The 26,010-nt window shown below is 49.5% G+C and overlaps 2 protein-coding genes across 6 annotated transcripts; both read right to left on the minus strand.

Moving 5' to 3' along the window:
• Positions 1-101: 101 nt before the first annotated feature.
• CUEDC2 (CUE domain containing 2) lies at positions 102-10,144 on the minus strand. Of its 3 annotated transcripts, none has more exons than XM_060126387.1 (9): positions 10,126-10,144; positions 2,002-2,085; positions 1,499-1,642; positions 1,343-1,404; positions 1,134-1,255; positions 866-1,048; positions 663-724; positions 510-570; positions 102-425 (listed from the first exon to the last, which is right to left on the minus strand). In XM_060126387.1, exons 2-9 carry the CDS (start codon positions 2,073-2,075, stop codon positions 279-281), a joined length of 855 nt encoding a protein of 284 aa, XP_059982370.1. In that variant the 5' UTR covers positions 2,076-2,085; positions 10,126-10,144; the 3' UTR covers positions 102-278. The 3 variants fall into 3 exon arrangements, with proteins under 3 accessions (XP_059982370.1, XP_059982369.1, XP_059982371.1); XM_060126386.1 differs by lacking the exon at positions 10,126-10,144 and adding an exon at positions 7,116-7,270; XM_060126388.1 differs by lacking the exon at positions 10,126-10,144 and adding an exon at positions 7,055-7,075.
• On the minus strand, positions 2,098-17,994 carry C16H10orf95 (chromosome 16 C10orf95 homolog). 3 transcript variants are annotated; one of them, XM_060126390.1, is made up of 3 exons: positions 17,830-17,992; positions 16,826-17,569; positions 10,263-12,412 (listed from the first exon to the last, which is right to left on the minus strand). In XM_060126390.1, exon 2 carries the CDS (start codon positions 17,513-17,515, stop codon positions 16,856-16,858), a length of 660 nt encoding a protein of 219 aa, XP_059982373.1. In that variant the 5' UTR covers positions 17,516-17,569; positions 17,830-17,992; the 3' UTR covers positions 10,263-12,412; positions 16,826-16,855. The 3 variants fall into 3 exon arrangements, with proteins under 3 accessions (XP_059982374.1, XP_059982373.1, XP_059982372.1); XM_060126391.1 differs by lacking the exon at positions 10,263-12,412 and adding an exon at positions 2,098-2,175 and having other exon boundaries at positions 16,826-17,994; XM_060126389.1 differs by having other exon boundaries at positions 16,826-17,992.
• Positions 17,995-26,010: the final 8,016 nt, after the last annotated feature.

Here is a 26,010-nt window from a genome sequence, read left to right on the forward strand (position 1 = left end):
TGGCGCTGCTGCCCTGTTGGAGATAGGGGATGTGAGGCTGGGAGAGACAGACACAGTACTCCAGCACCCCAGCTGTGAAATGACCAGAATGCACTCACACCTTCCTGGGGCTACCTTTACTGTGCCCATGGCAGCTCCAAGAGGAGGTTAACACTGTGGAGCGAGGAAGTAGGGAAAGACGGGGGACAGGAGTTACGGCGCGCCCTGTGTGGAGGTGTAGGGCTCCTGCATCCCTCTGGGATCTGAGCCTAGACGGCTCCGGCAGTCTGGCGAGTGCCTCAGTGGAAGCGGTACTTTCTGGCTGGCTTGAGGTTGATGTATGTGGCCTTCATCTCCTCAGCCTCAGGGTTCCGCACATCTTTGAATCGCTCCCCTTTGGTGCTCACTACCTGGTTGTCGATGTATCGGATCAGCTTCTTGGGAGCCTGTCAGGCAATCAGGTAGTGAGTAGTAGAAGCCAGGAGACAGTTGCACCCACTCCATGACCCTAGGAGCTGCGACCGTCTCACCTCCTTAGGAGCCATAGGCCGGTGAATCTTCTGATCCTCTGCGCTATCCACCATCATGTACCTGCCAAAAACTTGGCTGGGTGAAGCTCCTGCCACCCTAGGAAAACCCTCTAAGGGCAGGGCCCGGCCCGGCCCAGCCCAGCCCAGACTCACTTCTGCAGGATGAAAGACTTCAGCTCATCCTTTTGGGGGCCTCTGAGGCGCCTGGGCAGGTCCTGCAGAGAGGGGAAGCCTGTCTAGGGCCTAGGGTACCAGCAGGAAAAGCAAATGGGGATAGGCTAGGGGCGGGGGCTTAACACTAAGGTGGAACATAGCTGAGGTTACATGGGGTTGGGGGGCCGTCTAGCAGAGGATACCTGGTTGGGGCCATCCCAGGCTGGAGGCCCCTCCTCCTTCCCCTCTACCAGCATCTGCACAGCTTCTTCCAAGTCCCCTCGAGCTTTGGCCAACACCCACTGGGCCTGCTCCACCGAACAGGTAGGGAACACCTCCAGAAGTACGTCCACCCCTGGCAGCAGTTCCTCCTCAGCGCCGGATGCCTGTGGGCATAAATGTTGACAAGAGGCAATACTTCTTCCTTTCCAGGGCCCTAGCTCCCTTGTCGGTACCCTCCTCTACCAGTACCTCATCTTGGGTGTCCCCAGCAGCAGTCGGAGAAGACATCGTCTCTTCTTTGAGCCGCTGCAGAGGCTCTGGGGAGACAGATACCTGACCTTGGACCTCAGAGCTCTGTGGTTTCAGGTTCTCTTAAAGAGGCAGAAAGAGCAACAGGTTTGCCAGGGCTTTGGAGGATGGGGGTTTAAGTCACCCAAGTGCCCGATTCCCAGACTCACCTTTGTTCCTGGCACCACTCAACTGCCCTGAGAGCTTCCGCATCATTTCCCCTATTGTACCTCTGAAAAGGCAAGGAGGGCGGTAAAAGGACAACTCTGCCCACCCTCCACAATCAGCCAGCCCTCCTCCTCCTCTTGGTCCCAGCCAGGCCCCACCTTGGGATGTAGGCGAAGCCAGGCACATAGGCCTCCATCATCTCAGTGAAGGCCTCCATATCGAAATTCTCCTCCGATGGGCCTGAGGGGCCCAGGTCCTCAAGGACCCCGAGCACATAGGAGAAGATGACCTCATCCAAGCCACTGCAGCAAGGGGACAGGACAAGCCCTGTTACCTCCAGCATTGCCACCTAGCCTGGGACTCCAGCCCTGGGCTTCATGGGGTCCAGGAGCCAGACCTCAAGCCTTAAGCCCAGAAGAGTATCCCACCCCCCACCCCCCCCGACCCCCTCAGAGCTTTGGTTTCCCATCTGTTCAACAAGGGTGACAGGAACAGGATGAGAGGTGAGGCCATACCAGCAAATCATAACCAGCCCTCCTCCACCTGAGGAATAGGGCTGAGTACTTCCCACCCCAGTCTTTCCATTGGCCAAGGCCCAGAGTACTGCCCAGCAGCTCCAACTCTGGCCCCAGCATGACCCTTCTAGGAGAGCAGCTTCTACCTGAGGTCAGCCTCTGGGAGGTGCGTCTGAACAAAGGCAAGGAGGGCTGCACTGACAATCCTCTCCAGCTCCATGCTCTCTCTTCTGAAGGGACACAAGACAGAGGCTTGTCAGGCCCTCTTCTGCCTGCTGCTGCCCACCAGGTCCAGGGGCGGCCAGCTCCTCCCTCCTGCCCTGCTGTAGAAACCATTTGTTGATGTTGCCCATAGCTTCCAGTTCTTCAGCCCTCCCCCACTCCCTCAAGCAGAGCCACAGCCCCCTGCCTGCCTATCTCTCCACCTCCTCCAGCCTGAGACAGGGCAGGACACTGTCTCAGGAGAAAGTTTCCAGAGTGGATGTTTCCCTCCCCCCTCCCCCGACCTCTCCCCATCTCCCCACCCCATTCCCCAACGGTAGGCCTAGACCCTCTGGAAAGAAGCCGAGGTCTTGAGGTCACATGCCTCCTGGCTGAGGAATCCCATCACTGAGAGGGCCACTTGGCCCCCAAGTCCAACCACAAGGGACCCATTGTCCAGCCCCCCAAGGAGCAGGCCTCAGGACTGAGCACAGCCATTCCCCCACCCAGAGTGGGCCACCCACCCTCTGCACAAAGGGGCTTTTCTGGCTCTGGGGCCCAGATAGAAGGGGAAGCCTTTCATGAATTCTCTCTTCCTGCCAGGTCCTTGCCCTTCCAGCAGCTTGGGCCTATCTATGGAGGACTTTCCATCCTCCGTCCCAAGGCCTACGGAGCCCTACAAGATCTGGCCTTTGCTTACCTCTCCAACCTCACCACTCCCTCCTTGCTAACTCCACTCCTGCCCCAGCAGCCTCCTTGCTATTCCTCAGACTTGCCCAGTTTCTTTCTACCTGTCTCCTCCAGATATCCACATGGCTCATCCCCTCACCTCTGCCAGGGCTCTGCTCAAATGTTGCCTCCATAGAGAGACCTTTCCTGACTAACCGACCAAAATTAGGCATTCCCCATACTCCCCAATCCCTTACTCTGCTTTATTTTCTATATAGCATATACTACAGCTCCATGTTATCTTTATGTTTATTTGCCTGTTGTCCTCCCCCACAGAATGTACGCTTCAAGAAGAGGGAGTTTGAGGGGGGGATACTTTGTCTTATCCATTGGTATAGCCCTAGCACCTAGAAGAATGCCTGCACTTAGTAGGTGCTCGATAAATACTTATTCACTTATTTCATTCCTACTTACATGCTTTTGACTCCCTAAAGTCTGTATTTGGTAGTCAGGAACATTTACTTGGTAAAGAACTGCTCCAGACCCACGAGTCCAAATGTCAGCTCATTACACCACTCAGGAGACTCAGGGGCACCTCAAACTGCACCTAGCCCCAACTCACCATATCCTCCCGATGTGTGTACTCCCCCTCCAAACAGGCACCTCCTCCTGTTTCACCAGCTAACATGACTCACTCAGCTACCGAACCTGAAACTTGGGGGTTACCCATGATTTCACCCTCTCTCAACCCCTGCTGCAATCAATCAATCACCAGGTCCTGTTGAATCTATTCCCTTATTATTCTCCATTCTATCCACTTCTCCCCAACTTCAGTCTGGCTTCTGCTCTACTAAATTTTCTCAGGCTAAGGGCATGAGTTACTTTTTCAGGTTTTGGTCTCATTAGGTTGAACCATATGAACTTGCCAATATTACCTGTTTTTGATCTGAAAAAGAAAAGAAAAAGGCAATTTCTTGTAGTTTCACCTAATATTTGCCCTTTCAAGTAGCACCAATGTTGGTCTAGGAGGCATCACATCCTCCTGTTTCTCTTCTACCTCTCTGGCCATTTCTTCCCAGGCTCCTTCTCTGTCCCCCTCTCCTCTGCTTCCCTCTAAATGTGGCAGCAAAGTTCAGGCTCAAAGCTGCTTCTCCTTTCTCCTCAGTCTGCACCCTCTCTCTCTGGAAAATCTCATCTGGGCCCACATCTTCTTGTACCAACTCCATGTCACCAATTCCCAAATGTCCAATCCTATAGTCCAGTCTCCTCCTCTGAGCTACACACTTGTACGTCTACCTCCCTGACACCTCTGTGGGGATGACTTAACATGTCCCAAACTGACATTCTTCCAAGTCTTTTATTCCTCCAAGGCTGTCCTCAGTATACACATGTCCATGTACCCAGCTGTTCCTGCCACAAGTCTGGGAATTATCATTGACACCATCCTACCTCTTGCCTTCTCACATCCAATCAGTCACCATGCCCTGACCATTATCCCTCAACATATCTACTTGTCTCCATCTCTACTCCCACTTGGCTCCAACTCTTGCCTTAACTGCAGGAGTTTCCTAAATGTTCTCCCCACTACCATCTTTCCCCCAACAACCTATTCTCTACAAAGATCATGGCTGTACAATATTTACCAAAAAATCACACTTTTTCTGCTTAAAATCTATCAGTGATTTCCTGCTTCCCTTCAGATAAGTCCAGCTTCTTTTTATGGCCCTCAATTCAGGGCCTTACTCCTGCCTACATCTCTCCAGCCTCACCACGCACCACCCACCCCCGGGATCACTCCCCTCCACCCCGGCTTGCTTTCAGCTTGCCAGCACTCCAGCTTTTTCACAGCAAGGGTCTTTGCACAAACTGTTTCCTCTGCCTGGGCAACGTGCCACCTCCACCCCTTCACTTGCTAACTCCTCTCACCTTTCAGGTTTCAGCTTACAATTTCCTTCAAGGGATGCTCCCCTGACCCTTTAGAACTGGTTTGGTCTCCTCTATCTTACATCCTCATTGCAGACTACACTTTTCCTTACTTAGCAGCACCTTTTACAGCTATAATCAAAACATTATTGGGGCAATGTTTAATGTTTCTTCCACATGTTTCATGAGGGCAGAGACTACACTCCTGGCTTATTCATCAATGTACACTCAGTGTCTTCTGTGAAGTAGACACTCAATAAACAGTTACTCCCCACTTTAGAAATGAAGAGATTGAAGCTGAGTGGGTTTAGTGACTTGCCCAAAGTCACCTGGCTTGACTGTGGTAGTCAGGAGATAAATCCAGGACACCTAGTTGAGTGAGTGTATATTCTAGGGGCTACTCCAGGGGATGGGGAGATGTCAAGACCTCCAATTGGGTTGAGATAGGGCTACCATCTATTATCGCAGTTCCCTTGTCCCCTGACTGGTAACACAGAGTTGCCGTGACAGCACAGGGGTTGCTCAGGACAGGAGAACTGAGAAGCCCTATCCTACCAGGGGAGGCTAGCCTCTTGCTCCAGACCCTAGCGTAGGCCCTGGGGAGGAAGAGAACTGCTCAGACAGGGCATACCAGATCCCATCATGCAAACTCCCCCAAGAAGTCAGCCCCCTAGGGAGACCTACATCCACCCTGGGTTATACCAATCCTGGCTGCTAGCAGTTGCCTGCCAACCTCTGCTGGGACAAAAGTCCACGGATGCTGCATGAAAACTTCTAGGGAAGAAGCTCTCAGGGATGTGTCTGATGCCCCTAGGTTTCTAACCAAGGTCCAAGAGCCAGGGAGTTATTATTAGGAAACACCCCCCCCCACTGTGCCCAAATAAAAAAGTCTTCCTGCCCTGAGCTTTTGCTCTAACTTGTCTCCTAATGGAACATCCCCCTTCCTCCTGTTCTTGGGCTGCCCAAACTTCACCCAGCCTTCAAAGCTTGCCACTTCTTTTTCACCCTTCTCCATCCCCCTAGGCTTCCTCAGCATCTCTTTCCTACCCAGAGGCGTCTCCTAATATTTCTCCTCCATAGTCCCTAAGCTGGGGAAGCTGCAGCCTGAACAGCCAGCCTTCTCCAGGGCAAGAACATGATTTCCCTGAGACTTTTCAAATTCTGGATATAGCCCACAGAACCCCGTTACTTCCTGGGGGCTCCAAATAAGAGTCCACTGGTTAGCTGCACCCATGAAATGTGATTGTCATCCTGTCATGAGTCCTGTTTAAACACCTCTGATGAAGGCAAAAATATTTAGCATCTACTGACTGCTTACAATCTATCAGGGATTGTTCTATGCACTTTACATGTATTAACTTACCTAATCCTCACAATTACCTTAACATATAGATACTAATATATCATATTGATATTATCCCATTTACCCAAAAGGAAATGGAGGCACTGAGAGGTTAAGTAACTTGCCCAGGGTCACACAGTAAGTTAATGGCAGATTTACACCCAGGCAGTCTGGCTCATTGTTAACCACTACACTATACCACCTTTCATGATGCAAATGGTCAGTCCCCAGCCTGTAATCTGATTCTCTCCTGCTTGGCTGGCCCTCTGCCTACCTCGGAATCTTTGCTCACACCATTCTCCCCATTCAGAATGTCTTTCCCTTCGCCTCTCACTCTGCAGGCCTCACTTCCTCCCTGGAGCCAACCCTGACTGCCCCATCCTCACTGCCCTCGGCTGGTCTGAGAGCATCCCCGGGACCAAGTACAGGCCTGGACTTTCCAGATGTTCCATAAAACCCCCCTGGACAAGTTTAAGTGAGACTGGGGGAAGGAGTACCATGTTGTTCCCTTGGGGTGGGGAGATGCCCAAGGTGGAGGGAGAGCAGAAGGCCATGTGGAAGGAGGAATTCTGGGAAGCAGAGTGGAAGAAGTCTGGGGCACTCAAGAGGGTCTAGAAACGAGGTCTTCACTGCTTCTCCCAGCCCTTATGAAGCCCAGCTCCTGGGGCCCTAGTCCCATAACGCAGGTTCCAGAGCACATCATTGTACCCTGACCCCCAAGTCAGGTCTTAGAGGAGCCAAGGACACCGATGGGTACACAAGGGATTCCGGCATCCAAAGTCAGGCAGGAGCACAAATGGGGGGAGGCGGGAATACAGGAAGTGGGACCATGATGATGGCCGACCCCTGAAGCAGGAGCTCCCTAAACGAGCTAGCGGGGTACCCATAAGCATCCAGAATAGTGGGCCCGAGGGCACAGGGATGCGGTTGCGGCCCTGAGGGACACATGACGAGGGAGGCCTGAGCAGGTTAGGATGTGCCTTGATACAGGCCACGGCGAGAATCAGAGATGGGGTTCCGGCGGGCCCCGGGGGGTACCGTGGGGAGACACACAGGACGGGTACCCTGGGTCAACGCTCTCCGCGACTCTCTTAGCCCTGGGCCGGGGCCTGGAGGGGAAATCACCTGCTCCGTCGGGCGCCGCCGGCGATTTGTCCCGCGCGGTGCAGCTCTCATCCCCCAGCCCCACCAACGAGATCAAAGGCGGGGCCCAGAGCGGTTACTTTCCAGAAGCGCCATGGTAGCCATTTTTAAGAAGGGCATGCCCACAAGTGGGCGGTGCTCCTGCTACCATTCTCATTTGTCTCAGAGCTTTGGGCGAGATCCCGCGGCGGCCATTTTTGTTGACAGTAGGGAGGAGTTAGGCGTGGAGGTCCAGCCAGTGGGTGGAGTCTCAGTGACTGACTGTATCCCCTCCTAGTGCCTTGCCGTCTGCACAGACGGGAGAACATTTTGACCCCACTCGGTGTCTTCCCATCCGTCTTATTTCCTCGCCCCCAAATCTCCGCCCTCAAATCCTGTAGCTTCCCCACCCCCACCCCGCCCTTGTCTCTCCCTGGTTGGTTCTGGTGGCCCTACTCCTAGATCCAGTGTTCTTCCCCAAATCCCGTCTCTCCCCCTTCGTGTCCAGTCCATATTCAAGCCCTGTCACCCAACAACTCTGAGGTGCTGACTTACCCGCCATATCTAACTCTCCTTTGTATTCTCTTAACAGCGATGTTTCCCCAAGATTAGTGTGGGTTACAGGGCCTGCGTCTTGGGACCTGGAGCCTGGTTTGGATGGGGAAGGCGGGGCAGCAGGTGCTCTGAGCGAGGATACACCTGAGCGCAGATCCAGGACGGCCTGCAGGCCATGCCCACCCCCGGTAACTTCATGCCCGAATTGGCAGGGCTTCTCATTTATGACAGGACGGCTGAACTCCAGTACCTTGTAAGGCCTCAGCTTCCTCTTTCTCTTCCTGCTACGGAGCTTCCCGGTACTACCCTGTGGGGAAGCCCATAGCCTTCCCTTCCCAAGAACCCTTTAATGGGTCATGAGGGAAGGAGTTCCATTCAAGGATGAACTCTCCCATCCCCGATCAGCAGGGATGAGCCTCTTTTCAGGGCTAGTCCCCTTGTAGGGTGCTGGGGACCCAGAGATTGTCCCTATCCACAGGAGCTCACAGTCCAAGGTAGAAAGTCCCATCCTCTCTTCCCTAAGGACCGAGGCAGTGCCAAAATATGGAGAAAAAGGGGATCACTGCTCCCTCTTCCAGTCCTGTCCCTCACAGCAGCCTCCCACCTCCCCACCAGGATCGTCTGGCCTCAAAGAGAGCAAGATGTTGGCTGCTGGGGAGAGGGGGCAGGAAAGGGGAGGGAAGAAGGAGGAAGCACCTTTAGCAACGTGTCTCCCATAAAAGCACTGCTGCTGCCAGCCTGGTGCTGCTGGGGTTAATGAGGTGTGAGGTGACAGCCACTTTCAACTCTGGCCAAGCAGGCCCCTGGGAAAGGGGTGATGGATAGCTGCCAGCCCTCTAAAGACTTGGCCATCGCTCCCCTCCCCCAGTCCCCTATCCTCCCTCCCCCTCCGTTGCACAATACTGATGATGACTCTTCTCTCCCTACCACCCCCATTACAGGAATTTTCAGGTTTCCTCAGAAGAGCTGTCCCTAGTCCTGGCTCAGGACCCTTGTGGCCATCCCTGAGGCATACCATTCCCCCTCCCCCACGGCCTGTTTCTTGAATAGCAGTTGGATGTAGCTACATATTATCGTGGGAAAGAACTTCCTGAGCTTTCAGGGAAGGATGATGGGAAAGACCATTTAGAGGGAGCCCCTCAATTCCCAGTTCAGACCCTGGAGAGTCTCAACTCTGTGCAGCAAGGGTTAGGTTTTGGAGTCAGAGGACAGAGAGTGGGCTGAGGAGAGGGACCACCACAGGCACAAGGACACACACAAACTGTAAGGCAGGGGATCCAGGGATCACTTGTCCGTCTCGACATTCCATAGCAGGCTGGACCTTAAGCTCCTAATTTGCTGTCCCCTCAGGTCTCAATCTCTCTCCACAGGATGGGAACAAACTCCAGTTACGCTTTGGATGGTGCTTGAAGCTACATGAGGTGAAAGGAGGTATAGCGATACCTCCTCTCTCCCCATTCCGTCAAACGAATTCTGCAACAGATGCTGGGTCTCCTGAGCTGATGGGAGAAGCTAGAAGCCTGCGCTGAAGCTTCCCCTAGCACATCAATTCCCCATCATCCAACCTCAGAATGAGGAAATTGGGCTTGAATTAGGCATAAAGAGCAGATTTCCCAGACATTAAGAGCAGAGAAAGAACCCAGCTGGCTGGTCTCAAGGGGTGGGAGGGACTCAGAGACTGAGGTGAGGAAGGGAACGCTTTGAAAGATGGGGTGGGGGGGAAGAGGGGGGTCCCCACTCTTGCTTGAGGTCAGCAAGGGCTCTCTGGGCAGGGTGCCTGGCCCTCCCACACCTTCCTCCTTTCTCAGAAGAGCCAGGATGGGGCGGGGGCGGGAGTTGGCTGGGGCGGGCCCTATTTAAGGAGCAGTCTCTGGGAGCATCACTGTAGATCCAGCTCCAGGAGGGAGAGAAGACGCTTCATGGGTAAGTGCAGACCCCTTTCTCTCAACTCAAGCAGGGTGGGGGTAGGGTGACTCCTGAGCCTGCCAGCTTGCCTCTCCCATCTCCAGGGATAGGCTGCAGGTCCGCCCTGTGAATAGGAATAGCACCCCAGCCCTCAGTTTAACTCTGTAGAAAGTCAACGTGTGTTTCAGGGAAGTCTTTCTCTTCTGCTCCCTTATCTATCCCAGGTACTTCAGATCTTCACTTCAGGTGGGGAGATTTTCAGGGAGCTGGGACTCCTGGACCTCCCTCTACCTTGGGGATCCATATTTTGTGGGTCCTCTTTGGCTCAGGAAGCCACTCATTCTCTAGAGAAATGCCCTTCTCAGTGTACATGTTCTGGCTGTTCCCCTAACCCCTTGCCCATCCAGTTCCACATCTGGCCCCACCAGGAGCGTATCTGGGCAGGAGATGACGGGTCTGACTCTGCAGTACCCACGGAATCCCTACCACAGCCCTGAGTCCCCTCCCCTCATATCCTACATCAGTATCCTGTTAGAATTTAGAGAACCCTTACCTCTTTCCCTAGCAATGGGCCCCTATTTTCAGCTCTGAGCTCAGACCCTCGATGGGATAGGAGGAATCTTGAGATCCCAGGTTCCTCTTCTGACACATCCTGGGAATGGGGGAAAATTCACAGAAGGGAGCACAGGAGAGCAGCATCAAGGCTAAGAGAACTTTGGCCATCTGGCTCTGAGAACTGAATTCCATAGGCTGTGAGCTCTAGCAAATGCCCTGGGGACTCAGTTCTGGTGCCTGGCTGTGCTGTACTGTCAATACTGAGGTCATGGGGGACCTGCTATCTCAGACTCACAGCGTCCCAGCCAGGTGCTGCCACCTGCCAGAACTTTTAATAACTTCGAGTTACTCTTCTTGTCAAAGACTTCAATGGCTCCCCAAAACTCCTCACCTTGCCATTAAAGTCTTTCAAAGTATGGCCTCCACTTAGCTTTCAAGCCTGATCTTCCATTGCTCCCTGGTTATAACCTGTCCTCCAATGAAACCCTGCTACTTCCTGCTCCCGCTGCATGCTTTTATTCATGCTGATCCCTCCTCAGTTCTCCCTGGGACACCTCCATTCCATCGCTATCTGTTGGAATCCTATACATCCTTCAAAGCCTCTCTCAGATGCCTCTTACAAGAATCTTCTTCAACCCCTCAATGATGCATACGATCTCCTACAAATCCTCCGCACTCCGCTTCCAGTGGGGCTTGATTCACGAGCCCCAGAGTGTCTAGTCCTGTGTCCTACACAGAGTGGCTGTTCAATAAACGTTCCTTGTATTTTGCTGAGTGTGTCTCATGTATGAAGAGGCAGTTTGGCCTAGATGTTAAGGCTACAGTCAGATTTCCCAGGTGTATTCTCTGTGTGTACCCTTGGGTAAGTTGTTAACTTCTATCGGCCTCAGTTTCCTAATCTATAAATGGGAATAATAATTATATCCACATCAAGGTTTTTGTGAAGATTAAATGATAGTTTTTGTACAGGGCTCTAGCACAGTGCCTGCACATAGTAAGTTCTGAGTTAAGTGTGTGAGATTGCTATGATTCTTTTTTCTTTTGTGTGTGTGTGTGTGTATTTTGGCTATGCCATGTCACATGGCATGCGGGATGGTTCCCTGGCCAGGGATCGAACCTGGGCCTCCACTGTGAAAGCACCAAATCCTAACCACTGGGCCACCAGGGAACTCCCTGTTATGATTCTTATTATCCTCCCTTCAGTAGGATGTGAGCTACCCAGCTGGGAGGTAGGACAGGGTTTAAAATTGGTCAGTCAGGGTTTATTGAGCAAAGGGCTCTAGACCAGATGCCAGGGTTGGGTAAAGCTGGGGCAAGGCCAGGAGGAGAAGGCCACCAAGATGAGTTTGGTAGCCCAAGCCCTGCTGGGATCTAGACGCTCTGGATTCCCACCTACTGTGTGATATTGGGTGAGTCACTCCTTCTCTCTGGCCTCGGTTTCCCAGCATAAGGTCAGGTGAACAGTAAAGTCCCTGGCAGCCCAGATGTTTTATGAGTTCTAAGGGTTAAGTTCAAAGAAAAGAACAAAGAAAGAACAAAGAAAGAAGCATCTAGGCTCCCTGCAGGGCTTCTTTACATCCTTAGGGCTGGAGCAAGCACTGGGGTTTGGAAGGACTGGCATGTTGGACTGAGCTGAGTGGCAGCACTTCCTTCAAAAAGCCTGTAATTGGGGGCCTCCTCCCTCACTGGGGCTGGGGGATAGGGGTATACTGTTTGCAGTCTCTGGGCATTTCCAGGGCATATGTGGAAGACTTGGGGGAAGAATGTGAGCAATGCGGATTCTCAGAGATGGGGAAGTGTTTTTTTTGTTTTTAAATTCCTGTGAATGGAATTTTGGGGGATGTGTACTTAGTTCTTTTTTAAAAATTAATTAATTAATTTTGGCTGTGTTGGGTCTTCGTTGCTGCGTGCGATCTTTCTCTAGTTGCGGTGAGCGGGGTCTACTCTTCACGTTGCGGTGCGCGGGCGGGCTTCTCATTGCAGTGACTTCTCTTGTTGCGGAGCACGGGCTCTAGGCATGCGGACTCAGTAGCTGCGGCACGTGGGCCCTAGAGCACGCGGGCTTCAGTAGTTGTGGCTTGCAGGCTCAGTAGTTGTGGCTCGCGGGCTCTAGAGCGCAGGCTCAGTAGTAGTGGCGCATGGGCTTAGTTGCTGCGCGGCATGTGGGATCTTCCCGGACTAGGGCTCAAACCCACGTCCCCTACATTGGCAGGCGGATTCTTAACCACTGAGCCACCAGGGAAGTCCCGAGATGGGGTAAGTTGAGAGACTTCAAGGGTCTGGACCTGAGACGATAGAAAAGGAAGGGGATTCAGAACACACCTAACTTGGTATGAGACTCATGATTTACTTGAAGCCTGCCTTGTTTCAAAAAAAGGATTAGAGGAGGCTTACCAGCATGCAGACAATTCTCTAAGATTAAAACATAAAACCTGTGACAGAGTACATTTTAAGTGTATATCCTTTTTGATCCAGAGATTCAATTTACTTATTATTGCTATTTTTATTTTTAGTTAGAAATTATTTCAAACTTAAAGTAGCCAGAATCGTACAAAGAACTCTGGCTTAGCCTTCTACCAGATTGACCAACTGTTAACGTTTTGCCATGCTGCTTTCTCTAATCTATAGTCCTCATTCAAATCTTGTTACTTGTCCCGACACTGTCCTTCACAACAATTTTCATTCTGGTCCAGGATCCAAAACAGGATCATGTGTTGCATTTAGTTTTCATGCCTCTTTTTGTCTCCTTTGACCTGAAACCTTTGTCTTGTATGACATTGACATTTTTGAACAATTTTCTATCAATTTAGGTTTATCTGAGGTTTCCTCATGATTATGCCTTACTGCTGAACTGATGTTGTATTTTTCAGTTTAACATATCAGACAGCACATGATGTCAATTTGTCTCTGTTAAAGAAAAAATTTTATGGACTTCCCTGGTGGCACAGTGGTTAAGAATCCACCTGCCAATGCAAGGGACATGGGTTCAATCCCTGGTCCGGGAAGATCCCACATGTCGCGGAGCAACTAAGCCTGTGCATCACAACCACTGAGCCTGCGCTCTAGAGCCCGTGCACCACAACTACTGAAGCCTGCGTGCCTAGAGACCGTGCTCTGCAACAAGAGAGGCCACCGCAATGAGAAGCCTGCGTGCCGCAACCAGAGAAAGCCCGTGCGCAGCACCGAAGACCCAATGCAGCCAAAAATAAATAAATAAATTGAAAAAAATTTTTTTAAAGAAACCCATTAAAGATGGTAAGAAAGACTTTAAGAGGGACTACTGCAATGGGGTTAAAGTGTTATCCACCAGTTTTCTCTATTATATTATCACGTTACTATTTTTTTTCAGGTTACTATTTTAAAATTTGTAATTAATAAATATCTTATTGGAACATATTTGAAACTATATAAATATCCAGTTTCACATCAAACTTTCACCCATCAGTTTTAGTATTCAGAAATGATTATCACCTGAATCAATCTTTACTCTGATGATTGGGAATGGTGATTTTCTAATTTCATCATTACTTCTACTATAAGGAAGAGCTTTCCTTTCATATGTATTTTTTAGTTAGCATTAGTATGGACTTAGGGATCCTTATTTTATTCAGCAGGTTATAATCTGTTACTGTGATTATTTGTTTCTATGCTTAAACTGTCCTTGATTTGGTCAGTGGAAGTCCCTTCAAGTTGGCTCCTTTGTTCTTTTGACATTTTTGATCAGTCCTTTATTTTCTGGCACAAGTTGTTCCAGTCTCATCTTGTACCTTCCCTGCCACAGCCTTGGAATCAGCCATTTTCCCGAGGGGACTGGTTCCTTTTACTGGAGAATGTAATTTAGAACCAAAGATCTAGGCACTGGCTGTGCTTGTGCTGCTAGGGTGGCATTGTTCAATGATTCAATTTCTAATTCTAAGACTTCAGATTCCACAATTTAACACTCGTGTATGTGAATAAAGATGCATATTCAAGGACATTTATTCTCATTACCCTCACAGCTTCCAAATAAGACCAAGCCATCAGCTTATTTTTTGCCTGTATTACTTCAAAAGCCTCCTAACTGCTCTCCCGATTTTCAAAATGGCCCCTCTATAGTCTCTTTTCCACACAGTACCCAGAATAACTTAAAAAAAAAAATCTCATCACATTTCCCCCTGCTCATAACCCTCCATCCCCTAAGAATAAAATCCAAATTTCTCTACATGGCTTCAAGGTACCACAGGATCCAGCCTCATCTGTAACCTCATTAATTATCACTTTCCCGCTCGCTCACAGAACAAGGACACCCCAGCCAAAGGGTGTTTGTACTTGCTTTTCTCCCCCAGCTATTCAAATGGCTCGTAAAGGTCTTTATTAGGTCTCCACTCAAGAGTCACCTCTTCAGAGAAGCCTTCCCTAATTATCCTGTCGAAAACAGCACCCCATTACTTATCACTGTGTGACATTACATCGTATATTCCCATTTGCTTGTTGTCAGTCTCTGTTTCTCTACATTACACCTCTAAAGTAGGCTCCACGAGGGCAGGGAGTTGTTTGGTTTTTCTCCCGTAGTACCAGTGCCTAGAACACTGCCCAGCAAACTGTGGGCTCTCAAATGCCTGTTGAGTGAATAAAGATAACTTTCATTCCTTGGGACGTTTGCACCCACCATACTTCCTGCCTGGCTTCCCCTCACCCTTCTCTTTGCATGGCTAACTTCTTCATATTCTTTAGATCTCAGCTTAAATATCTTCCATAAGGACAGAAACTGCCATGGCTGTCTCATTCACTATGGTATCCTCAGGGCCTACCACTGTTCCTGGCAAATAAAAGGCACTCAAGAAATTTGTTGGATGGACTTTTAATAGCTAAAAGCTGGAAAGAATCCAAATGCTATAGAATATTGGATGACTGTTAAAGAATGAGGTAACTCCATGCGCATTGGCATAAAATGATGTCCAAGATATACTTAATGTATAATGCAACAAGCAAAACTGTGCAATTCATTTTATGTAATTAATACTAGGTGAACAGAAAAAAATAGTAAAAAATACTAGATTGGACTTCAGTGATCATTTGGGGGTGAGAGATATTAGAACAGATTTTAACTTCCTATTTTATAAATTTCTGTATTGCAGACTACTTTTTAAGAACAAACACTACCCTTTGAGCACTTAGTACATGACAGGCACTGTGGTAAACATTTTTTGTGCAGGATTTCACAGTACCTTCTCAATAATCTTATGAGATAGGTCCTAATACTATCATTCCCATTTGCAATGAGGAAATTGGTTCAGGGACATTAAGCAATTCATCTAAGGTCACACAGCAAACCCATCACACTACAACACCTCCCTGTGTCTTTATAATTAAAAAATAAAAAAGGAAAGGAAAATAAGATGAAACTAGGGGTAACAGTTCAGGATCAAGGTTTTACACAAAAGATGCTAAGCAAATTTGGCTCCCTAGAAACCAGGGCAAATAGAAAAATATGATCAATTATGAGATCCTTGGTGATTCAAAGATAAAAGCAAACAACTTATCAGTAGAAACATCTTTACCAAATGCTGAGGTTTAATAGAACTTCTCCATGAAGCTCATAAATACAGCAGTGTTCAATCAAGTGATCTACAGCTTCAATAACATACCTGTATATCCAGGTAGCTGTTGGCCAACCACAAATGGAAGTTCAGTGAAAGCAATTCCAATAGGAGCCAAATTTATACAGCTTGGGCATCAGATCTGGTGGTCTGGCCAGACCCTTAGTTAAAATTGGATGTGTGGCCTAACCCTCCAGCAAACTCCTATAATATTGCAAATTCACCCTATTAAACACTGTTAGCAAGAATCAGGAGACAAGAAGTGACATTCATCTTAAATTTAAACGTTGGTAAATTTTCCATGTAGGCTGGGTTGGTTTTCTTCTTCTTTTACAGATGAAGAAACTGAGGCTCAGAGTCTAGAAAATGTCAGAGCCATTATGGATCTGATTATGGATCCCCTCCTCAGCCTTCCTCAGCCATGCCTGTCATCCACGCCTCAACAAAATAGCTTATGCCCTCCGAATCTCTCTGGGGGTGGTGGGCCTCAGGACCTAGAAGAGTGTCCTCCCGCACTGGAAGGGAGCTGGTTAAGGGAGAGTGAGGCCCAGCCAGTGAGGAAGCATACTTTTTCCAGAGGTCCACTCTAATCCTCACCTCCAACACCTTGTACCCCAAGATGGAAAGTAAGGCTCACCTTACACAGATGAAGAAAAACCCCTATCCCCAGGCATAAAAATGATCTTGAAGCCTACACTTGACTTCACTCATTTATTTACTTTTCTTACAAGCTGGGGATAGGTGGGCCCTCAGCTTGGGGAGTTTGGAGAGCTTTGCTGGAGGGAGGAGAGGAAAAAGCGAAAGTGGGGGCTTATTGCAGGGCAGGCTTCAAAGAGGAAGAAGATGGGGAGGAAGGAGAGAGGAAACAAAGGGTTCAGGCCCTCCTTCCACCACACACACTCAGGCTTCCCAAGTCCAAGTAGAAGGAAGGAGTAATAGGACACCCACCCAGAGATGTCCTTGATCCATTCTCGCCCTTGCCCCGCCATCCAGCAATAACCTGAGAGAAATCAAGGAAGTGCAGGAAGTGGGCGGTGGTTAAAAAAAAAAGAGGTGACAGGTGCACCCAGCCCCAGCGCACAGCTGCGGCGGCAGGAGGAGAGCCGCGCGCGTGCTCACCCTGGCCGGCCGCCGGGCCTCGCGGCGCCCTCAGCTCAAGTTTTTCCTCTTCTTCCGGCGGCCGCGCTCCGCCGCTTCCCCCGCGGGGATGCTGTAGCCGCTGCAGCTGCTGGCTGGCCGGCGCAGCACTCGCCTCTCCGTACGGTACTCGGGCTCGCGCACGCGCGGTGCACCCTGCAGCAGGAACTCGCCGCCGCGATAGGTGACGCGCACGTCGGTGCGTGGGTACGTGCCGTACGCTCGTCGCAACTCCCGGCGCACGAAGTCCGGCAGATCGAGGCCCGGCGGGAGCGTACGTTCCACGCGGCCCCAGTGCAGCTCAGCGTGCAGGCTGCTGCCTTCCGGCCACTGCGTCCCGCTCTCGACCGCCGCCAGCCCCGCATCTGCGGGCTTCTGAAGCGACGGCCCTGGGTAGCCGGGCGCTGGGAACGGTGGTTGCAGGGCCGCAGCGTAGGCCTGCGGGAAGGCCCACAAGGGCGGCGTGATCACTAGCGTCGCGCCTGTGGCGTGGAAGCAGTGGTATTCCCTCGGAGCCGCCCACTCGCCCGCGCTCAGGCTCGGGGGCCGGCTGCAGAAGTTGTGGGCCTGAATGGGGGGCAGCAGCGGAGGGGCGGGCAGGTAGGTGTAGGTGAGGTGCTGCAGCAGAGGCCAGACGTCCTGCCCAGGCGCCAGGCAGCAGTATGTATACATGGTGTGAAGCTCAGGCGGCCGGCATTGCTACTGGGCCCTCGTCCTGGTCCAGACCTGGGGTGGGGGTGGGGGTGCACTTTATTCTCATCTCCCCCACCGATCTGGGGGCCTGGTTACCCGGGGCTCTGGTTCACAGCAGGGGGCCCTGCACGTGTGCTGGAGTTCGGGGAACTCTTCCTAAGGAGTTCAGCTCCCACCTCACCTCTTGTCCTAGGGCTGGACCCAAACCCCAGGCTCCCAGCAGGCAAGAAGGACCCAAGCCTTTTTCAAGCCCCCAGTCCTGAAATGCTCTTCCCAGGTGGCTCCCTACTCACTTGTCTCCTTTAGCCTGGGGGAGCTGGTCCCCAGCATTTGGGGGAACCAGAGAGATCCAAGAGCGGGGCTCCTCTCCACCACTTTTTAGTTGAGCTGCTCTCCTCCATGCCCTGCCTCAGCCACACCTTCCGGTTTCCAGGCAAAGGGAAACACCTTGAGCTGGCCAGGAGCCAGCCAGCTTGTGTCTACACTGGGTGAGCCAGCTGGTCATACCGGCTGCGGATTAGACGCTGAGGTCTGTGCTCAGGGATGCCCGCAACATCACAGGACATCCAGTGGCCTTTCCAGTCAAGTTAGCTCCCTGTTCTCCTCATCCCCTTTTTCCACCCAGGTGGAGTTATCCTAACATTTGAGTGAAGCTCCTGCACACCAGGCACTGAATCAAGTTGCTTATGAGCATCTAACTTCAAGTTTACATCAACCTTAGGAATGAGGTACTAATATTTTTCTGACTTTACATAGCAAGAAGCTGCTTGCCTCAGATTTGGTACACAATAAATGTATTCTATGACTGGGGCTTACATAGGTTAAGTGTCTTGTCCAGACTCACACAGCTAGTTATGGTAAGGGCAGAATTCAACCCCGTGTCTGTCTCAAGACTTGTGCTCTCAACAATAGCCTAATCACCAATCCATGCTAGGGCTTCTTTTAGACTGACAGTCCTCCCTTCTAGAATGTTCCTTAAGAGCTTATAAATTTTTTTAAAAAGAACTTTTAATTCATATTAGCCACATGAAGAACATGGTGGTATCATTCTCATTTAATAGATGAGGAACAAGAGATTCGGAGAAGTTAGGCCACTTTCTCAGGTTCACATAGTCTATAACTGGCACAGTGGGATTTGAACCCAGTGCAAATGATTCCAAAGCCCAGAAGCTACTTGGGTGAAGCCAGGAAGGTTGCTTCGTTCAGATGGGTTGAGCACTGTCTGAGCTCCGGTCCCCTCTGGCTGCAGTTCATGCCCTTCCACCTCTCTTCCCCAGTGGGTAGTAGTTGCTGGATGATTAAAATGGATACCCTCTTCCAGTTTCTAGGCTGCCAGGCCATCATACTTTCCTTCCCCTTCTTCTGTTGACTTAAGCAGCATCATGACTAACCCCCCATAGGTTCTCCTAGATTCTCAGCATCCCTCGAACCCCAGCTACCCTCTGAGGAGGTCCCCCACACTCAGCCTGGTGATGTCACATTTCTTTATTCCTGACTGAGCCACTCTCTCAAGTCTAATTCAGGCCAGTGGCCTAGTGAGAACAGCAGCTAGGACTAGGTTATGGTATGTATCTAACGCGCCCTACCCAACAGCTCCAAGAAGGGAGCCTCTCCCTCTGTCCACTTAAGAACTGGTCCCAGGACATAGTGACCTTTGTTGGGGGAGGCCTCCCACCCCCAAGATGTCCATGGCTTGATCCCTGGAGACTTGTTAGTATGTTATATTACATGGCAAGGGGGAATTAAGGTTGCAGATGGTATTAAGGTTGTTAATTAGCAGTCCTTAAAATAGATTATCCTGGATTATCTGGGTGGGCCCAGTGTAATCACAGGAGTCAAATGTGGAAGAGAGAGACTGAAGAGTCAGCGTATGTGATAATAAGAGTCAACCAGCTCTTGCTGGTTCTGAAGATGAAAGGGGTCATGAGCCGAGGAATGCAGGCAGCCTCAAAGCTGGAAAAGGCAAGGAAGTGGATTCTTCCCTAGACCCTCCAGAAAGGAATGCAGTTCTGCCAACACCTTGACTTTAGTTTATGAGACAGAATTCCAACCTCCAAAACGGTAATAGATTTGTATTAAGCCACTAAGTTTGTGGTTATTTGTTAGAGCGTTAGTAGGAAATTAATATACCTCCCAACTCCTATTTATAACTTTGCCCCCCCTCCAAATCCCAGCACTTGAGGAATGTCCAAAACTACCTATTATAGACTGACCTCACCCCAGCCTGGAGCTCAACGATGGACCCTGTATGACTGGCCAGTTTCTCCCCCATGGGGATCTGCTCATACCTGGGTGGGAGATGAGGAGAGTGTGAGACCAAGCTCAAGTTGGAGCCTGGGACAGTGAGAAGCCTGCGTTTTAATATTGGTTCTGACGTGCTTGCTGAGGGAGACTGGGGAGGCAGTCTTCAGGAAAAATGAGAAAAATAAGGACCAAGCTGTGAGTTTCTCAGCATTCATTCACCCTGATTCCAGTAACAGCCCCCAGATTTTTTGGGTCCCACACCTTATTTACTCTCAGGAAAGTGGTTCTGGGGGAGTTGGCTCTAGCTCATCCTTAAATTACCTGGGTGATGTAGGGCTAAACCAATCATCGCTGTCATACTTCTGGCCATAGTGATTGGTTTAGGGTAGCCATGTGACTCAGTTGGGGCCAATGGGAGCCAAGCCCAGGGCTTTGTTCTCTAATTGCATGGAGTGAAGTGCTCTCTCCCCTGGACAGAGATCTGAAAGAATGCAGTTCTGGGTCCAGAGGTGAAGATCTCTCTGAGCATAGAGCTGCAGAAGAAGTGGAGCCAAGGGTCAGAGAGAGAAACTGGGTCCTGATGACATCGTTTGAATCCTGGACTTTGAAGTTACATAAGCCAATAAATCCCGTTTTTTCCCCCTCCGGTTTTATTGAAATATAGTTGACATACAGCACTGTATAAGTTTAAGGTGCACAGCATGATGATTTGACTTACATATACTAGGAAATGATTACCACAATAGGTCTGGTTAACATCCATCATCTCATATAGATAAAAAAAAGAAAAAAAAGTTTTTCCTTGTGATGAGAACTCTTAGGGTGTATTCTCTTAACAACTTTCAGCTATACCATACGGCAGTGTTAACTTTGCTCATCATGTTATACATTACATCCCTTGTATTTATTTATCTTATAACTGGAAGTTTGTATCTTTTGATCACCTTTATCCAATTTCCCTTTCCCCATAAATTCCTTTCCTACTTAGTCTAGTTTGAGTGGACTCTTTTTATACAGATAGCCGGTTGTGTTTACTTTATAAATTATTTTTTAACATCTTTATTGGAGTATAATTGCTTTACAATGGTGTGTTAGTTTCTGCTTTATAACAAAGTGAATCAGTTATACATATGTCCCCATATCTCTTCCCTCTTGCATTACTTCATATAAATTTAACTACAAAAGACATAATGAAATGGGCATTTAAAAGTTATTTCAAAGCACCATCATGTTAGTCTTTAGAAGATTAAATGTTTAGGTTATTCTACTATGGAGTGAAGTCTTCCGTTGCTTGCATCAACAATACACCCTGACTGTTTTTCCCCCAGAATTTTATTATGAAAAATTTCAAAATTCAGCAACCTGAGTAGTTTCTGATCAGTGACCCCCACGATCAGAGGCTCTTTTGTGGGCAAAGTAGAGGATGGAGAGAGTCTGGAAGCCAGTCTTGGAGGAGGTTCACACCCTAGTTTAGGAAAACTGACAACCAAAACAAGATCAGGGAATGGAAAAGAGACATGGGTGTAGATTCATCTGGACTTGATTCCATAAAACTGCCTGGATGGAGAGGGGAGGGTAAAGGTGGATGCACATGTTTTTAGCTTGCTCAGCTGGGTGGGTAGTCAAGACAATCCTGGAAATAAGAAACAATTGGGGTGATCGGAAGTTGAGGGAGTGCTGGGTTCATGTGGGACGTTTGGGAAGCTATCCAGCAGTAGTTTTATATTCAGGCTGGAGATGGGAGGTGGGGTAGTCATGAAGGAAAGGTAGTAGGTGAAGTTACCAGAACAGCTGCTACCCTGGCCCATATTACACTGTGTCATCATGGCTGCCAATCTGTTGCGTTCCACCTATGCCTTTTGAGGGCAATTGAGGTATAGTTCATGTACAATGGTATATAAATTTCAGGTGTACAACATGGTGATTCACAATTTTTAAAGGTTCTATTCCATTTATAGTTATTATGAAATATTGACTATATTCCCTGTTACACTATATATCCTTTTAGCTTATTTATTTTATACATAGTAGTTTGTACCTCTTAATACCCTACCCCTATCTTGCCTCTCCCTCGTTCCCTCTCCCAACTGGTAACCACTAATTTGTTCTCTATATCTGAGTCTGTTTTTTTTTTTAAACTACTTTTTAAAAATATTTATTTATTTATTTATTTTTGGCTGTGTTGGGTCTCCGTTGCTGAGCGCGGGCTTTCTCTAGTTGCAGAGAGCGGGGGCTACTCTTCGTTGCGGTGCATGGGCTTCTCATTGCAGTGGCTTCTCATTGCAGAGCACGGGCTCTAGGTGCGCAGGTTTCAGTAGTTGTGGCACACGGGCTCAGTAGTTGTGACTCGTGTGCTCTAGAGCACAGGCTCAGTAGTTGTGGTGCATGGGCTTAGTTGCTCCACAGCATTTGGGATATTCCTGGGCCAGGGCTCAAACCCGTGTCCCCTGCATTGGCAGGCGGATTCTTAACCACTGCACCACCAAGGAAGTCCTGTTTCTTTTTTCTCATATGCACTAGTTTGTTTTATTTTTTAGATTCCACGTAGAAATGAAATCATACAGTATTTGTCTTTCTCTGTCGGACTTATTTCACTTAGCATAATACCTTCCAAGTCCATCCATGTTGCTGCAAATGGCAAAATTTTATTCTTTTTTATGGCTGAGTAGTATTCCATTGTGTATGTGTGCATACACACACACACACACACACACATATATGCTCACATGTTCTTTTTTTAAATATTTATTTATTTGGCTATGCTGGGTCTTAGTTGTGCCACGCGGGATCTTCATTGTGGTGTGTGGGATCTTTTAGTTGAGGCATGTGGGATCTTTTAGTTGCAGTGTGCAGGATCTAGTTCCCTGACCAGGGATCGAACCTGTGCCCCCTACATTGGGAGCACGGAGTCTTAGCCACTGGACTGCCAGGGAAATCCCTAGGCTCACTTGTTCTTTATACATTCATCTTTTGATGGACACAGGTTGCTTCCATATCTTGGCAATTGTAAATAATGCTGCTATGAACAATGGGGTGCATGTATCTTTTCAAACAGTGTTTTCATTTTTTTTTCAGATAAATACCCAGGAGTGGAATTGCTGGGTCATATGCTAGTTCTATTTTTAATTAATTAATTAATTTATTTATTTATTTTTGGCTGTGTTGGGTCTTCATGCAGTGTGCGGGCTTCTCACTGTGGTGGCTTCTCTTTTGCAGAGCACGGGCGCTAGACACACGGGCTTCAGTGGTTGCAGCATGCAGGTTCAGTGGTTGTTGCATGCGGGCTCTAGCGTGCGCAGGCTTCAGTAGTTGTGGCGCGTGGGCTCAGTAGTTCTGGCTCGCGGGCTCTAGCGCACAGGCTTAGTAGTTGTGGCGCATGGGCTTAGTTGCTCCGCGGCATGTGGGATTTTCCCGGATCAGGGATCGAACCGGTGTCGCCTGCATTGGCAAGCGGATTCTTAAGCACTGCTCCACCAGGGACATCCGGTAGTTCTATTTTTAGTTTTTTTTTTTTTTTTTTTTTTTTGCGGTACGCGGGCCTCTCACTGTTGTGGCCTCTCCGTTGCGGAGCAACAGGCTCCGGACGCGCAGGCTCAGCGGCCATGGCTCACGGGCCCAGCAGCTCTGCTGCATGTGGGATCTTCCCGGACCGGGGCACGAACCGGTGTCCCATGCATCGGCAGGCGGACTCTCAACCACTGCACCACCAGGGAAGCCCTATTTTTAGTTTTTTTGAGAAAACTCCATACTGCTTTCCATAGTGGCTGCACCAATTTATATTCCCACCAACAGGCAATCTTGTTTTTGAAGTCCCTTTTACCCCATATAGTGTATGGCCTGACAAGTTTAAGTGAATGTGTGAAGAGTTTTGAAAATGGAAATTTGGGGGACCCTCTCTGCAACTAAGAAAGCCCTGGGAAAAAGTGCCCCGGTGAAGGGGCCCGAGGAGGAGTTGTTAGGTAGGAGGAGAACATGGCGGAACCTAGATCACAGAGGTCAGAAGCCAAGGGAGGAGAGAACGTCAGGGAGAGTTTTTGTATGTCTCTCTCCCACGATCCAGAGACTCCGGTATGACTCAAGGCAATCTTCAGTTGCACCCCATGTCCCCTCCCAGTTATCTCTGTGCTTGACAACTGGGAAGGGAAATCAGAGATAATCACAAGGCCCAGCCCTGGTGCTGACAAAAAAGGGTAACTGGTTCCATTGTCTATAAAATCAGAGGGCTGAGGGAACTCAGAGTGGGGTATTCAGTGCCACACAGGAGCCAAAGTCTTTCCTATAAGGTCACATCCAGTTCCAGCCCCTTGGCAGCTCTCCACATTCTCCTGTTCCCCCACGGGATACCAAGGGAGGGCTAAGTAAAGGCTCAGTGTTGCTTTGAAATAAAGGCACATGCTGGCCAGAGATGGAACGGCAGAGGGACTCCTTTAGTCAATTTATGGAGGCCCTAGTGTACCAGACTCTATGCTGAATGCTGGTTTCCTGCCCTTCCTGCCCTCTATTCTCACAGCCAGTAAAGCATAGATGGGGGTAAGGGGTAAGGATGGGAGAGAAATGGTAATCTTACTTCTAGTCATGAGGGCTTTCTGGAGCATGAGGGGTTTCATCAATTGCTTGAAGTCTAGAAAAGAGGTGATGTGTGTGTGGCCAAGAGGAGACCTAGGAGGTAAGAAGAGGGTCTGAAAAGGCAGGACTGGGGAGGAGGAAAGTGAGACAGACTGGTGGGAAATGAACGCTGGGGACAAGGTTCATGGGGCCTCTGGGGCTCCCCAGGAACTGGTTGAACAGACTCTAGCACCTGGACACCTGGGCTCTTGTGTTGGACTGTTTGCTCTGGGTGGGCCCTTGCCAGGTTGTCAGGAAGGAGGCAGAGGATGATATTCCTGTTGACAACAGAACTCTTACACCCCTATTTCTCATTTAATGCCCACAAAATCCCTCTAAGGAGTAAAACAGAGGCTCACAAAAAGAGCATCCCCGAAAAAGAAGTGGTGGAGCTAGGGAACTGAGTCCCAGGTCCCCCAGAAGCCAAAAGCCACACTCATGGCCCCATATCCCAGGGTAGGGAAACAGCAAGTCTGGAGTCTGTGCTGTCTAATTGCCTAGAAATCTAAGTAGGCTTACAGGCCTGTTGGGAGAAGACGTGGGACATCCTTACCAGACTAGACTGAGCAAAACAAAACTTAACTTTCAGGGTCTGGGCAGGGGTAGGAAGAGGGAAGACTCCTGTTCTGAGAGTCAGAAAGTCTGGGTTCCAACTTGTCTGGGCCTCTTGCTTGCTGTGTGAAAGTCACTGAATCTCTCCCAACCTCAGTTTCCTCATCTGTAAAATGGGGATAATAGCACCTACCTCCCAGGGATGACTATGTGAGGACTCAACAAGATAATGCATGTAGAGTGCTTAACACAGCACAGGGCACACTGTAAGAGCTCCGTAGCCTTATATTTTACTATTACTATTAATATGAGGAGGTTGGGACTTCCCTGGTGGCGCAGTGGATAAGACTCTGAGCTCCCAAGGCAGGGGGCCCGGGTTTGATCCCTGGTCAGGGAACTAGATCCCACATGCATGCCGCAACTAAGAGCTCGCATGCCACAACTAAGGAGCCCACGTGCCGCAACTAACACCTGGTGCAACCAAAAAAAAAAAAAAAGAAAAGAAACAAGAAAAAAATAATAATAAGAAGAGGTTGGGCTGCTTGGTTGCTCTCTCAGGGCCTGGTGCCTGTGGCCTGAACCCTGGTGCCCACAGCTCAAGCTGGGCCTGTCCACTCTTGAGGAGCTCACAATCCAGCATCAGGGAGTCCCAGGTCGTGCCACTGTCATCTTCATATCTGTCTCAGCTGTGCATCCAGTCACATCACAAGGCTTGAAGGAAGGTGCTGAGCTCTCTTCATTTTCCGAATTAACAGTAGGGGTGGGGGACTTCCCCGGAGGTCTAGTGGTTAAGACTCCTGGCTTCCACTGCAGTGGGTGCAGATTCGATCCCTGGTGGGTTAATTAAGATCCCACCAGCCGCACGACAGGCAAAAAAAAAGGACGGGGGAGAGGATGGGAAGCTCTCAGAAAAAACCTTGTTGATTTGAACTGAAATGACATTAAGCCTTCGTGGAAGTGAGAGGGAGGGGGTGAACCGGCCAGGAATACAGACAATCTGCCCGTTTTTTGCTGGCGCCCACGTCCTCTTTTTGGTCCCTAAGGGCAAGCGCCCGTAACAAATATGGCGGCGG

This window comes from Lagenorhynchus albirostris, chromosome 16 (assembly GCF_949774975.1).
Source record: "Lagenorhynchus albirostris chromosome 16, mLagAlb1.1, whole genome shotgun sequence".
NCBI classification, from domain to species: domain Eukaryota; kingdom Metazoa; phylum Chordata; class Mammalia; order Artiodactyla; family Delphinidae; genus Lagenorhynchus; species Lagenorhynchus albirostris.

What these genes read in the sequence shown, in the direction of transcription:
- CUEDC2 (XM_060126387.1), bottom strand. Translation starts at nt 2,075, where the DNA reads ATGGAGCTGGAGAGGATTGTCAGTGCAGCCCTCCTTGCCTTTGTTCAG. An exon ending in CTCCCAGAGGCTGACCTCAG is followed by an intron (nt 1,643 to 2,001) that starts GTAGAAGCTGCT and finishes CCCTTGCTGCAG; the next exon opens with TGGCTTGGATGAGGTCATCT. An exon ending in GAGTGGTGCCAGGAACAAAG is followed by an intron (nt 1,256 to 1,342) that starts GTGAGTCTGGGA and finishes TGCCTCTTTAAG; the next exon opens with AGAACCTGAAACCACAGAGC.
- C16H10orf95 (XM_060126391.1), bottom strand. Translation starts at nt 17,515, where the DNA reads ATGTATACATACTGCTGCCTGGCGCCTGGGCAGGACGTCTGGCCTCTG.